General features: G+C 44.5%; 1 protein-coding gene across 18 annotated transcripts in view; it reads right to left on the reverse strand.

The window, feature by feature from the left end:
• Window positions 1-13,176, reverse strand: part of DTNA (dystrobrevin alpha) — a 343,774-nt gene extending 330,598 nt beyond the window's left edge. For 3 of the 18 annotated variants that reach the window (XM_025180857.2, XM_025180851.2, XM_075920740.1), the window contains exon 1: window positions 12,888-13,162. In XM_025180857.2, coding sequence (XP_025036642.2) covers window positions 12,888-13,141 — 254 coding nt within the window. In that variant the 5' untranslated portion in view covers window positions 13,142-13,162. Of the gene's footprint in view, window positions 1-12,887 lie in introns of all 18 variants that reach the window. The other 15 variants (XM_025180861.2, XM_025180860.2, XM_025180845.2 and 12 more) reach the window with 13 other exon arrangements.
• Between the last annotated feature and the right edge of the window lie 742 nt (window positions 13,177-13,918).

The raw sequence follows: 13,918 nt of genomic DNA on the forward strand, positions 1-13,918 counted from the left end.
GAACTGAAGCTTGCACACTGTGCCACATGATCGCACTTATTGACACTCAGCCCATCCAAAGAATATTTAAAGAGTGAAAGAAAAGAGAAGAGTTTATAGGCACTTCTGCCTGGGATTAAGACATAGTGCACTGCTGTGGTTACAGTGGGAAGTGATTCAGTGGCAAAACGGATACACCACTAACCACACCATTTTTGAGATATGGTAATCTCTTTCCAGAGAAATAAACAGAGGCTGTCAAATGATTAAAATATAATCACAATTAATCATGAGATACAAAATAGTGATTAAGCACAGTTCTAATCACACTGTTAAACAATGACAAAATACCATTTATTTAGACATTTTGTATGATTTTCTACATTTTCAAATACATTGATTTCAATAACAACACAGAATACAAAAGTGTATAGTAGATTATGCACTATGGGAGTACGTCTAGACTACAGGCAGTCCCCGGGTTACGTACAAGATAGGGACTGTAGGTTTGTTCTTAAGTTGAATCTGTATGTAAGTCGGAACTGGCGTCCAGATTCAGCCGCTGCTGAAACTGATCAGTTTCAACAGTGGCTGAATCTGGACAGCAGTTCTGACTTACATACAGATTCAACTTAAGAACCCCAGGCATCCCCAAGTCAGCTGCTGCTGAAACTGATCAGCGGCTGATTCCAGGAAGCCCGGGGTAGGGGCTTCCTGTAGTCAGCCACTGGTCATTTTCAGCAGCTGCTGACTAGGGGACACCTGGGGCAGAGCAGCTGGGGTGCTGCTGGGTTGGTCCAGTGGCACCCAGAGCGGCGCTACGGGACCAACCGGCAGCGCCCCAGCTGCTGTACCACAGGCGTCCGGAGCAAAGCCGCGGAGCACGGGGGCAGCGGGACAGCCCAGACGCGCCGTGGCTATCCTGCTGCCCTCGGGCTCCGCGGCTTTGCTCTGCTCTGCTCCCCGTCCCCCAGGTCTGCAGACCAGGGGGAGGGGGAGCAGAGTAGAGCAGAGCGGCGGAACGACAGCCCAGACGCGTCTGGGCTGTCAGCTGGCCGCGTGCTCCGCTCTTTTCCCCCCCCCCCCATGGTTTGCAGACCAGGGGGAGGGGGAGCAGAGCGGAGCAGAGCAGAGCGGCAGAACGCGCGGCCAGCTGACAGCCCAGACGCATCTGGGCTGTCAGCTGGCCGCGTGCTCCGCTCTGCTCCCCCTCCCCCTGGTCTGCAGACCAGGGGGAGGGGGAGCAGAGCAGAGCGGAGCAGAGCGGAGCGGCAGAACGCGCGGCCAGCTGACAGCCCAGACGCGTCTGGGCTGTCAGCTGGCTGCGCGTTCCGCCGCTCTGCTCTGCTCCGCTCTGCTCCCCCTCCCCCTGGTCTGCAGACGGGGGGGGGAGCAGAGCGGAGCGTGCGGCCAGCTGACAGCTGGCCGCGCGTTCCGCCGCCGCTTTGCTTCCTCTCCCTGGTCTGCTCGAGACCAGGGAGAGGAAGTGCCCCGTTCGTAACTGCGGATCCGACATAAGTCGGATCCGCGTAACTCGGGGACTGCCTGTACATGGCTCCGTCGACAGAGCCATGTAGATTTGTTTGTTCGGCAAAGGGAAATGAAGCCGTGATTTAAATAATCAATTACTAATTATTGCACCACAATACTTGTCTGACTGAAATATATTATTTTTGTTTATCTTTTTTACAGTGCAGATATTTCTAATAATATAATGTGAATGCTGTACATTTACTATTCTATGTTGTAATTGAAATAAATATAGTTGAAAATCCAAAATATTAAAATTTATGTTGGTATTCTATAATTGTTTAACAGTGCAATTAAAACTGCAAATTAATCAAGATTAATTTTTTAATCAAGTTAATTTGTTCTGAATGAATTTCAAGCATTAACTGCAATTAAATTGGCAACCTTAAAATAAACAAGTGGTCAAACTAAGGTACAGGTTAGGGATGTAACATTTCATTTAAAAATGTAACTGTAACCACTAAAAATCATAGCAGTTACACAGCTTAAATAAGCTTTTTACTGCAGAACCCGCAGCAAAGCCTCCCCAGGAGTGAAGACAGCAAATGCTGTCAGCCCTGCTCCCAGGAATAAGGCTTAGCTGACGCAGCGAAGCCACCACCCTGGAAAGGGGGCCAGCAGGCTTTGCTTCAGGCTCTGCAGCTGGCTCCATGAGAGCAGGGCCGGCAGCCCCTGCTGACCCTGCTCCCACGGAGCTAGCATGTAACCTGCAGTGAGGGGACTGGGTCTGCCACACACAAGGGGCTGATCTGACAGGCCCCGTGGAGCTGCAGCAGCCCCCTGCCTGAGGTGGGCAGGGAGCTGCTGCAGCCCCTACTGGTTAACCAGAACTGATAAGCCTCACCAGTTAAGGGTGAGATTTACCAGTTAACCATTTCCATTCCTAGTACACTTACAGCAGAACCTCAGAGTTATGAGCATGTCAGGAAGAGAGGTTGTTCATAACTGAACAAAATGCTACAGCTGTGTTTTCAGAGATTTACAGCTTTGAAACATTACGATGCTCAAATGAAGTGTGCGGTTGACTGGTCAGTTCATAATTCTGGTGTTTGTAATTTTGAGGTTCTACTGTATGTGATTTGACAACGCTCAATACACATGGATCACAAACATAAAGAGCAGTTTAATCAGATACAAGGGCATGTAATTATTTGCACAAGTTTGCTTGAGCTCATCAGCGTCTTTCATACATGAGCCTGGAGTTTGAGCCATACACAACCAGTACCAGAACTTGATTTCATCCCAAATCATGTTCAGGAAGAAAGCACATAACAGAAGTTGCTCCTACAATATACTTTTAAAAAAAATTAAATCTGGTCTTCATCTTTTCACGCATTTTTTAGTCTTTGATGTTTGAAGAAAAAGGTGATTTGGTTTTTAAGTTTTTGAAGGTACACCAGAAAGTAATACATTGTTTGATTTCTACTTTTCTCTCTCTCCCACTGTCAGGAGGCAAAAGGATGCCTCATGACCACTTGTCATGGTGGCTCTTCTCTGTGGGCAAAGAGATAACAAACAGCTCGGCCACATTCCACGTTGAAGTTAGTGTAGTTCAGAAACAGTTCTACTTTCCTGAATACCCCAAGATGACTCCAAGTTTCTCAGGGCATGTTATTTCAAAATAACAAGGCAAGCGCCCACACTACCAATAACGTACTTGTTATTTCGAAATAATAACTCGGACTTGTGAAGAGGAATACACTTATTTTGCAATAGTTATTTTGGGAGTTATTATTTCAAAATAACTTATTTTGCAATAACCTGGTAGGTAGACATAGCCTCAGAGTCTTCAAGAGCTATTTATGCATGATTGGGATGACCCAGTTTTGGCACTGATTTAGCAGCATCTCTGTCCCTAGCAGGCCCAAAGGCAGGGGAGAAAATCAGACTGTTTGTTAAAAGTGACATGGTCAAAGTTACTTCTAGCAGGGTTTTTATCAGTTATACCAAATTAAAAACCAAAAGCTGCACTCCAAAGTTATAGGGTTTGGCAACAGGAAAGCAATTCCTGAGATATCTGAAAATCCTTGTGTAGTACAGAGGGATTTCCTTTCTTCATTTAACTCTCACCGTGTCAGGAGTATTTTATATGATGACTCTTACATCACAAAAGTTTCTATAAGCTGCTGTCACATCACATTTTAATTGCTGTTACCATTTTAGATTACAAAGCAAAGCCAGAATTTGCCAGAATGAAGAGAACAGACAAATCAGTGTGCTTTTTAGATCAAATTTATTTTTAAACATTGCAAGGAGAGAAATCTAGGACACTACCCAAGGAAATTCCAACCTAAACTTCGTACTTCACTTCTGTGGAACTCCCTTAACTCTCCATCACCACCACTATTGTTGTCAGCAAGAGTAAGTCTTAGGTCCAACACTGGGTTCTCAAAGTACAAAGGACGCTGTCAAACGGTATCTGTCAAACAAAAGTAGTTTATTTCATGACAGCTAACAGCTGCACCCCTTAACTAGAAGGGGGCTATATAACAAAGAATCGGCATATCTAATGTCCCTTCCTGCTAGCCAGGGATCCCGAGTCGGCTGTGGATGAAGTGGGAGGTTGTCTCAGCTTCCAAGGCACCGGTATCCAAAGCCCTTCGGTGAGGTCCAAATTGCTGTGCTTTGGTGAAGCCTTAAATACAGTTCTCTTGCCTTGTTTTGCAGTTTGGAAATTTCCAGGGGTTACTCATTACGTGCTGATGTAGGGCTTAGCTGTTAGTTATCGATCTGGTTCTGATCTAGTTCTACTTGTTCTTTGGCCTTGTTTACGTGATCAGTATGTTAGGGTAAACAGAATTGTTTATGCGTTCTTGCCCTTTATACTTGTTCTTGCTACACTGGCAACAATGCTTATCTTAAATGGCGTATGTTCCCAAAGACTTGCTTCTGGCTCATCTGATATAGGGAAAAGGGAAAGGGGGGAAGAATGCAAGCCTCACCATCCCTAAACTTGCACGTACAAAGTTCTTCCGCAATTAACCCTACAACTATCTACAGGATCATCTTTAACAATAATTTTACTACTTAGATTGCATATGGCAATAGTCTGGAAGTGGTACATCTACATGTGGCTGGGAAGTGTAATTTCCATTTGTTGGGTAGATGTACATGGGCTTGCTCTGCAAGCACATTAAAATTATCAGTGTAGCACTAGCTAACATGGGCAGTAGAGATATTGTGATCTGCGGGCCTACAGCTTTAATTTTAAACTCAACTGTTGAAAAGCAGGTACAGATTCATGAATTTTCACAGTGATCACTTATATAAAATGGAATGATAAATAAATAAAACTTAAAAAAAATTATTAAGAAAAAAATGTGAGACGAAGACAAAGACTGCATAAATATAAACACAGAGGGTTTATATGGATTCCACTCAACAGTTATGTAAAGATTATGACTGGTAAACAAAGGGTAGGAAATCAGAAATCAAGGAACCAAGACTGGAATTTAGACCTACTTTGTGGACAAAATAATGATAGCATGGCTATTTAGCTCATCACTCCCTTTGGGGTCTTTAAAAAGAGATTTTGTGGGAAAGCAAGGAGACCTTTTACCATCAGTGTGGCAGAAGGATTGTTGTCAACATGACACCAGACCTTAACAGTCCAGTAGGAACATATGACCATCATTACTGCACCAGTGAGGACCGCAACCTGACAGAGTTGAAAACTGTATGTGTGTGTGTGTGCGCGCACGCGCGCACGTGCATGCGCGCGCTTCTTTCTGTCTACCTTCACCATCCTTCCCCCGATCTCTGTTCAGCTTTTCTCTGGATCCTGAAATCAACTGTGCTGCATGGAACTAGCACAGTGAGATAAGACAGCCAATCCAGTTCTGCCCAGATTGAGAAGGACCAGTGAAGGGGGAGGGCCTGACTAGACCAACCAACCAGATGATATTTCTGATGGGGAGGAGAGTCAGGGTCCAGATCAACAACTGCTGTGGCTGACCTGCCAAAAGAATGTACCCATGACCCAAATGGTGGACTGGAGCCAATGGGAGCTGCGACGCTCCATAGCTATGGACCCTTTCGGTGAACAGAGCGGTGCAGGTCTGTTAGCAGCTTTGCCAAAGCAGGCCCACAGCCCACTTTACAGTGTTTCTCATAAGTCTTTCCCAGTTCATTCTCATTGTCCAAACAAGTGGCTTGTTTGTTCGTTTGTTTTACATTTTCAATTAGAATCTGCAAGGCTATGTCTACGCTACAAGGTTATTTCATTTCAAAACAGTAACTCCCAAAATAATTATTTTGAAATAGCATGTCCACAATACAGGGATGCCTGGAAATTAGTCCGAGGCAGGCTCTGTTAATGTGGACGCACTACCTTGAATTGGAGCCCCAGGAAGCACTGGAGAGTAATTACTTTGAATGACTCTGAGGAGTAGTTATTTTGAAATAAGACCAGCTGAGCATCCATAATGACCTTATTTCAAAATAGCAAATTTGAAATAGGTGTTATTCCTCGTGGAACGTGGGGTTGTTATTTTGCTATAGCAAGCCTGTTATTTCAGAATAATTTTTAAATAACAGGCTTGCTGTGTGGATGCTCACCTTGTTATTCCGAAAAAAGGAGAGTTATTTCGAAATAACACTATACTGTAGACATGCCCTAAGGAACTGGGGCCTAGGCTATATAGTCTAGCAGTCATAACTGGACTGGTGTCCACAAGCGGAGAATGGCCATAAGGCAGTAATCAGTGAGCAGGTATCAGATAATCACTAGATCTGGGATCTATAGGCAAGAGTCAGGATCAGAGTCAGGCCAGGATCATAGACAAGAACTAATTACCAAAATGAAATCAGGGAACAAGAGTCAGCATCAGGATATGGTCAGAGCCAGAGATTGGTTGGTATCTGATGGCATGAGTCAAACTGGGTTTGGAGACTGGAAAACAGAAAGCAAGCTGAGGTCTAGAGTCACAACAAGCCAAAAATCTGTGTGATTACCCAGACAACTTCCTGGCCACTCTTCAGGATAAACTAGAAAGCATGGACCAATCAGAAGGCCACAAGTTGTTGTCACTCTGAGTCCTTTAGGCGGTACTTCCTACAATGCCGAATCACCACAGTGCTCCTTGGCTGTTAAGCTGCATAGCCTCCCTGAGGCAATGTCAGCTACCCCAGGCTCTATAGATGTAGGTTCTACTTCCACAGATTCTTACAAAACTGCATTGTTGTGGTATTTGTTATCAGTAAAATGGATTTCAAATAGCCACTCCCAAATTACTGTAAATCAAGGAGTGCTCTGTTATCTGTTAAAGATAAGTGCCATAGCAAGTTCAGAATGCATTTCTAATTCAAGATAATGGTACTGTAAATGTCTTGGTTCATTTTTGAATACAGTGTGAAGTCTTCCCTGTCATCATCTTACATATTGCTGAAACTATCATCCCCATAGTACTTGGGCATTATTTACATTAATTTGGAACTAATATCAGTTTCCCCTGGAGAAAGGAACAAAGCTGCCGTTTCTCAGCATCATCTCTAGACAGATTAAAGTCACTTACCAGAGTCAACCATTGGGGCCTGTGAAGCCACAGGTTCCTCCTCACTCCCTTGTCCTTGGTCCACTTTTGGAACTGTAAAAATGTTAAGGCCAATTTCAATATTCACAAAATAAGTCAGCTTATGGCTCCACTGAAGTCAGTGTCAAAAGTGGGCCCAGGACATCACTCTGTGCCTCTCGGCCTTGAAAATGTAGCCTTGTGTAAACTGCCTACTCTGTGAAAGTCTGTCACTGACTTTTCCTGAAAACTCAGGCTCATGCTGTTCACAGTGACATATGCTGCTTCCAGCGTTGGCCTTTGAGGCCCATGCAAGACACTGAGCTGTGGTTCCCTAGATTCTCAGAGGGCCCCAAATCAACTGAAAAATATATGCTGTGTTCTAACTGGGCTGCCTGGACTGTACCAAGCTCTGATTCCCAGCTACTAGCCAGCTGCTTTCCTCTGCTGAACAATTTATGTGGTCTCAGGCAATAAGGAGAGAACACCCCTATTGTGAGGAGCAGCCTGGTCTAATAGACTAAGCCGAAGTGTGGGATTCTGGAGCAAGGAATTCCTGCATTTTAATCCCTTTGTGGCCTTGATCAAGTTACTTCAATTTCCTCAGCTGTTAAATGATGATATTAATACTTCCTACTTCGCAAGGTTCTGAGCCTGCTAATGAGTTATAGTTAGTGATATAAGCACTATTACTTAGCGAAAACAGTGAGGCATGGACCTCAAAGTAAAAAGGCAATAAAGGTGGGAGAAAGGGTGACAGAAAAGTGAAACTGTGGGGTTATATTGCTCTCTCATGCTACATTACTAAGGGCACACAAGTGTCTGGCATCATCCCTGCCGAGGTTCACAGAGGAGAAATCCTAGCTTCATTGAAGTCAATGGGAGTTTTGCCACTGACTTAAAGGAGCCAAGATTTTTACCCTGGGTATGTAAGATGTTTTAAAAGCAAGCTAGTGTTTCATGTTTAAATGTGATTTTATTAATGATGAGCACAACCTCACTACCATCCCAACCACAATTCACACGGAAGTCAATAGGGCTCCAAGCAGGTGAAGCTGTCTATCCCCAGGGAAATTCCAGGATCAATGCCTATTATGAGAAAGTGCTATTCAGTGACAAACTCCACTGAATATTACAATATGGCTGATACATGGATACGGCTTGGAATCAGTATATCTGAGTTCTAGTCTCACTTTTCCCACTGACTAGCATGCACCCGTGGACAGTTCATTTAACCTGTCATCTTTAAAATGGAGATAAGGAGATTGACCCAACTTTGTCAAGCACATTTATATCTGCATGTCAGACTGTGCAATATAAGTGTTAGTGTATCCCATACACTACCAGGTGGGCACTTATGCCACTTACAGAGAGAAAAACATGAGTTTGTTCTACAGCAGGGGTGGGCAAAAGGGTGTCCATGGGCTGGATCGAGCCCTGCTTCTCCATGCCCGCTGGGTCAATTAGGGTCTAGGGGAGGGGGGAGCGTGCAAAGTTTCCTCTGGCCCTGCCCCCACCTTGCAAGGAGCATGCAGCGCTTAGGCTATGTCTAGACTGCAGGCTTCTTTCAGAAGAACTTTTTTTCAGAAGAGATCTTCCAAAGAAACTTCTTCCAAAAGAGAGCATCCACACACAAAAGTGCATCGAAAAAGCGATCTGTTTTTTCGAAAGATAGCGTTCACACTGCATGGACGCTCTCTTGCATTTAAGCAGTGATTACTAGAGACGGGACCAGGGCACCCGTGCTTTTTCCTCTCTCCTCTTATTTTCAAAGAACTCCCTCTTCCACGTCCACACACACCTTTTTGCGAAAGAGCTCTCTCAGGAAAAGGCTTCTTCCTCATAGAAAAAGGATTACCAGTGCTGGAAAAACCCCTCTGTTCTTTCGATTTACTTTCGGAAGAACATGATTGCAGCGTGGACATAACTCAGGTTATGTTGGGAAAGCAGCCATTTTTCCAACAAAACTCTGTAGTGTAGACATACCCTTAGAAGCGCCATGCGCTCCTGGCAGGGCAGAGGGAGACTTCATGCGCTCCCCTGCCCCCAAGCCCTGATTGGCCTGGGGACAGAAGGGGGAGCAAGCAAAGTCTCCTCTCACCACCAGGGGCATAGGCACCTAGGGGGAAACTTGGGGGGGGAGGGTGAGAAAGGTGCTCTCCCACTCCCAGTACAATCATGGTCTGTCGGTGGGGAAGCAGGGAAGTATCCTGGCCCCGCCCCTTCCACTTAAGGCCCTGCTCCTTTGGGTGCAGCCTGGGGCCATTTCAAAAATTTCTGAAGTGGCCCCCAGCAAAAAATTATTGCCCAGCAAAAAATTATTGTTCTACTGCCTTAGCTGAGGGGCTGCTTTTTTTATAGCTCATGTAGTAGAGGCTTGTGCAGTAAGTTCCAGAGATCCCAAGTTTGATTCCACCTGTCACCATTACTCTAGGCAGTATTACTACTGCACATATGACCATATGAGAAACTGGAATTTTTACTCTATTAAATCATATGTTATTTGACGTATAAATATATAATGATATCCTGCACCAATGAAATCACTGGAAGTTTAGCCACTGATTTCAATGGAATCAAGATCAAGCCCATAAAGAAATGCCAGTAATTAAGGCTGAGTGTTCAGTAACTTTTTCAATTGCATTTTATGTTAGTTTCTTGCCTGGATTCATAATGAATGTAATACACACAGTAGATACATACAACTTAAATGTACAACTTAAAAGTCTTGATTCATCACTTCAGAACACCAGTTCTATGCCTACCTGACTCCACATTCTTCTGTCATGACTCACATCTCAGACTTCCCACTCCCCACCCATAGCTGGTAAAGATACTCATGGAGTCCCCACACAGCGAGTCATGGACAAGCCCACACTAATGAATAGTTAAATCTCCTAGCACAGTTAATCAGTCTGTAATAGTCCACTGTACTTATATTTTGTAACTGTGCTGTGTGGGTGGAGACTTATATAATTAATGTAAAAAACAATAGTTTAAAACATAGTCATTAGAATTTAACATGCCACACTTGGCAGTATACTTAGGCAGCCTTCTTTAAGAAAAGAGTATTTGCCAACTGTTAATAATGAGTGTGCAAGTTATGCTTAACACCACTAAATTAAGGCCATGGTGCTTAATCAGTTTAAATAAGTTGTTCCAGAACAATGTTAACTCCAAGACTGTAGTCCAGAAAACTGCTGAACATAAAACAAACTTTCTGGACAGCTGTTAGATGGCAATTCAGTAAACTTCTAAAGAAGGACATGGTGTGTTTGTAGCCTTTGTTCTTCACAACTAATTCCCTCTGACTTTCAACTGCACAAGTGTAAAAGACTAGGAAGCCAATTCCCCACGCACACCAATTTTATACAGTGTATTTCCTTTGACTTCATTGCACTAAGAGCTGATTAAGGCTCTGATTCTGGAAACAGATATATGGGTGCTGACCTTTACATACTAAAGTCAACAGAATTTTACACTTGCAAAATTGGTGCAAGGGGAAAAATCACTCTCCAGGCTTTTACAATGCATAACAAAGTCGGAGGAAAGTAGTTGGGAAGAACAAAGACCTCAAAAACAAAAAATATCACCCTTGTTTTTCTTCTAAAAAATCATTTTGCTATCTAGCAGATTCTCCAAACCTCTCTCCTATTTTTCAGCAGTTTTTGGGTTGTGAAATCAATAACATTACATATGGATATCACCAGCACATCTACCAGGGTCAGGTCTGATACTATTATAAATGAGAGCAGAATCAGGAGTATGTGTAACTTGATGTTGATTACTGTCAATATATATTATAACACACAAAAACTATACTTGGAACAGATTACACTGAGACACAATTCAGAGGACCACATACACAGTGTCTCATTCTTAATTTATGTACTCAGGAAGTGACTGAGGCATAATTACTGATGCATAATTTTGTATTTATTCCTACTCTTGATGAGTGTAGCTCCTTATTTTGGTTGTAACTAAATCTCTAACAGGTCAGTACAGAATTTTTTACTTTATCCATTACTTTTTAAAATATATGAAGTATTAATTTTTATATTTAATTGTAATCATAATAATAACCATGATTGTAAATTTTGTTCATGTGGTAAACCAGTAAACACTACCAATACATTCAACACTGATATTGGGTAAATATAAGAATTTTGCAATGGGAGCAGGATCAAGCCCCTAAGAGCTGGCAGTAGTTATCCTGGAGGGGCACAAAGCACAAGTTATGAAGTTGAATTTGAACACACACTTCTAACCTATCCTCTGTCAACAGCTCACCATTTTTTCACAGCACTATTTTTTTACACTTTTTATCACTTCTTTTGTGAACAGTGTGCTGAATGCCAAAAGTGTGACAAATCCCCATAATGTGTTTGCCCAGTGCTGTTGGTAGTACATATGTGATATATGCTGACATTCAACTGAAAGCTTAGAAAAATACTGTTGGATTCTACGGCAATGATGGAGTTAAAGTTGAAAACATTCTCCTTTTTTGTGATCATTATATAACCATCTCCAATACCAGAATAATCAGGGAAAATGGCAGTGAAGTGTTCAAAAGAGAACAGTAAGTTACACAACTTTGAGCTTGACAGGATTTAAAGTCTAGAAATAATAAGCTTATGATATTGCTTTAACACTTTCTATTTCATGAACCTCTCATATCAAAGCCTGCACATTATTTATGTTCATTTGACCACAGTACCTCTAAAAGCTTAATTTAATTTTTAGGTAATAATTATTCTATGGTATAAATGCTATTATAGTACGAACTAACTATTCTACAGTGACTAGGATATTCATTGCAAATGAAAGTTTGTGAATCAGCAAGTGGACAGGCAATTACAAATACAAATACTGTATAATGCATTATCAAGTATATTTCAAACATTTATTAGCCAGTTTTTGATTAGTTGGTGATAATCCTTCATAGCACACCTGCAAAAGTGATCTGATACATTTAGTATAAATTATAGACTCCACTCAGTTAAATTTCTAGGGAAAAACACATACAGAGCCGGTGTTTAATCAGAGCTAGATGCATCTCTCCCTCTTCCAATCGCCCAGTATGTACACACATATACAAACATATTACAACTGCCAGGGTCATCAATGGAACAGCCAGTATATTTAAAGCCCAGGGGCAGGCAACGTGCACCTTCACTATTGAAAAAAACAACCCCACATAAAAGCTGAAGTACAGTAAAAGTCATATAACATATGTCCTTAGGCCTACAAAAAATTCCTTGAGCTTCCAACCTATAAACACACATACACACTCCCTTTCTGCACATGAGTGTATAAATTGGTGATGTTTTGTAATGAAATGCATGATGCCAATAACCAGGAAGCTTTATCCAAAAGCTCTCCCACCGGGACCTCCTTAATAGCAGACACCAAGTTCTCTATCCCTTCCTCTTCCCCTGCTTACCCCCTCAAGAATTCAGTATCAGCATCCCTCCAGCTCTCTCTGTAGCAGGACAACTCAGCTTGGAAAAATGAATCCACAGCGATGAACCAATGCAAATATGAGTCACACCAAAATATATTTATATCTAAATGGGCAACAGGCTGAATAACCCTCTCTCTGCCAGCACCTCCTTCCCCTGAGCCATTTCCATTGACACCGCAGTGCATTGCAACACTAGCAGCCGCCTCTGGCTCAGAAATTTTCACTCCCCCCCCCCCCCCCACTCCTTCCAGTATTAAACACTCTTCAGGCTCTTTGCAGTGCTGGGAACCGTCCTTAATGGAGGCTTCAGCATCCTCTGTAAGCCTTTTGGCTTTTGCAAGGAAAAAGGGGTGGGGAGGGGGAGAAGTGGGACAAGATGAGTGAAGGAATGAATGAATTGCTACCTCCAGAAAGGCTCTGTGGGCTGCTGCTTGCTCCTGCTCCTGCTGCTGTTGCTGCTGCTGCTGCTGTCACAGCGGATCAGCTGATATTTACCTGTGAGGTAATGCACACTCTGTAAGGTCACCATGCACCCACTGAAATAGAGTGCAAAGCAGGAGGCAGGCAGAGAGAGGGAGCTGCTGCTGCCGCTTCCCGCTGCGAGCCGAGAGGCTGCACCGCGCGCTGGCTGCTGATGCGGCTGCAGCTCCTGGCACATGCTGCAGGTGTCAGAGCAGAAGCTGCCCTGCCTCACACGGGACCCAGCGCGCTTCTGCACATGCTCCAGCCCCCGCCGGCGCCCCCACTGCACATGCCCAGTGGGCCCCTGAAGCCGCTGCCCGGCCCTGCGCCTGGAGCCTCGCTGCGCTTTCCCCAGGACGCGCCCTGGCCATGCGCGGGGGAGCCGGGTGGGGAGCGGAGCGCAGGAAGGGGCCGGAGGGGAGGGGGCTGAGCAGGAGGGATGACGTATTGGGGGATGGAGGAGCAGGAGGGGCTGAGGCGAGGAAGAGCCGCAGATTTGGGGGTGGGGAGCAAATCGAGGGTTGCAAGGAGCGGGCCAAGCGGCCGGAGAGGAGGCAGGAGCAGAGCGGGGCAGACGCGCATCGGCGGGGCGCTCTCGCGTTCGGGGGCCGCTGGGCGGGTGGAAGGGGCTGATCAGCTGGAAGGGTGATGGGGCGCCGCTTGGCGGGGGTGGAGGGGCAGAGCAGAGGGTGGGGGGGAGGTGATGGAGGAGCAGATCAGGAGGGGGCTGCACATCCTGGGGGGGGGGGGGTTGGACTGTCCGTATCCCAGACCCAAATCTAGAGTGACATCCAATGTCACAGCGTCACGTAATGAACATCCCCGGTGCTGGAACCGGAGTTGTTCCCCTCTATTGTGCTTCATTGTTAGCCGGGCAGTGACGTCACCCTGTTTCCCTCTGCACATTCCCTCCCGAGAGAGACGCGTTTTCTTCCAAGAGCCTTGCACCCGGCCTTGTACAGCCGAATCTGTA

This window comes from Pelodiscus sinensis, chromosome 2 (genome assembly GCF_049634645.1).
Source record: "Pelodiscus sinensis isolate JC-2024 chromosome 2, ASM4963464v1, whole genome shotgun sequence".
NCBI lineage: Eukaryota > Metazoa > Chordata > Testudines > Trionychidae > Pelodiscus > Pelodiscus sinensis.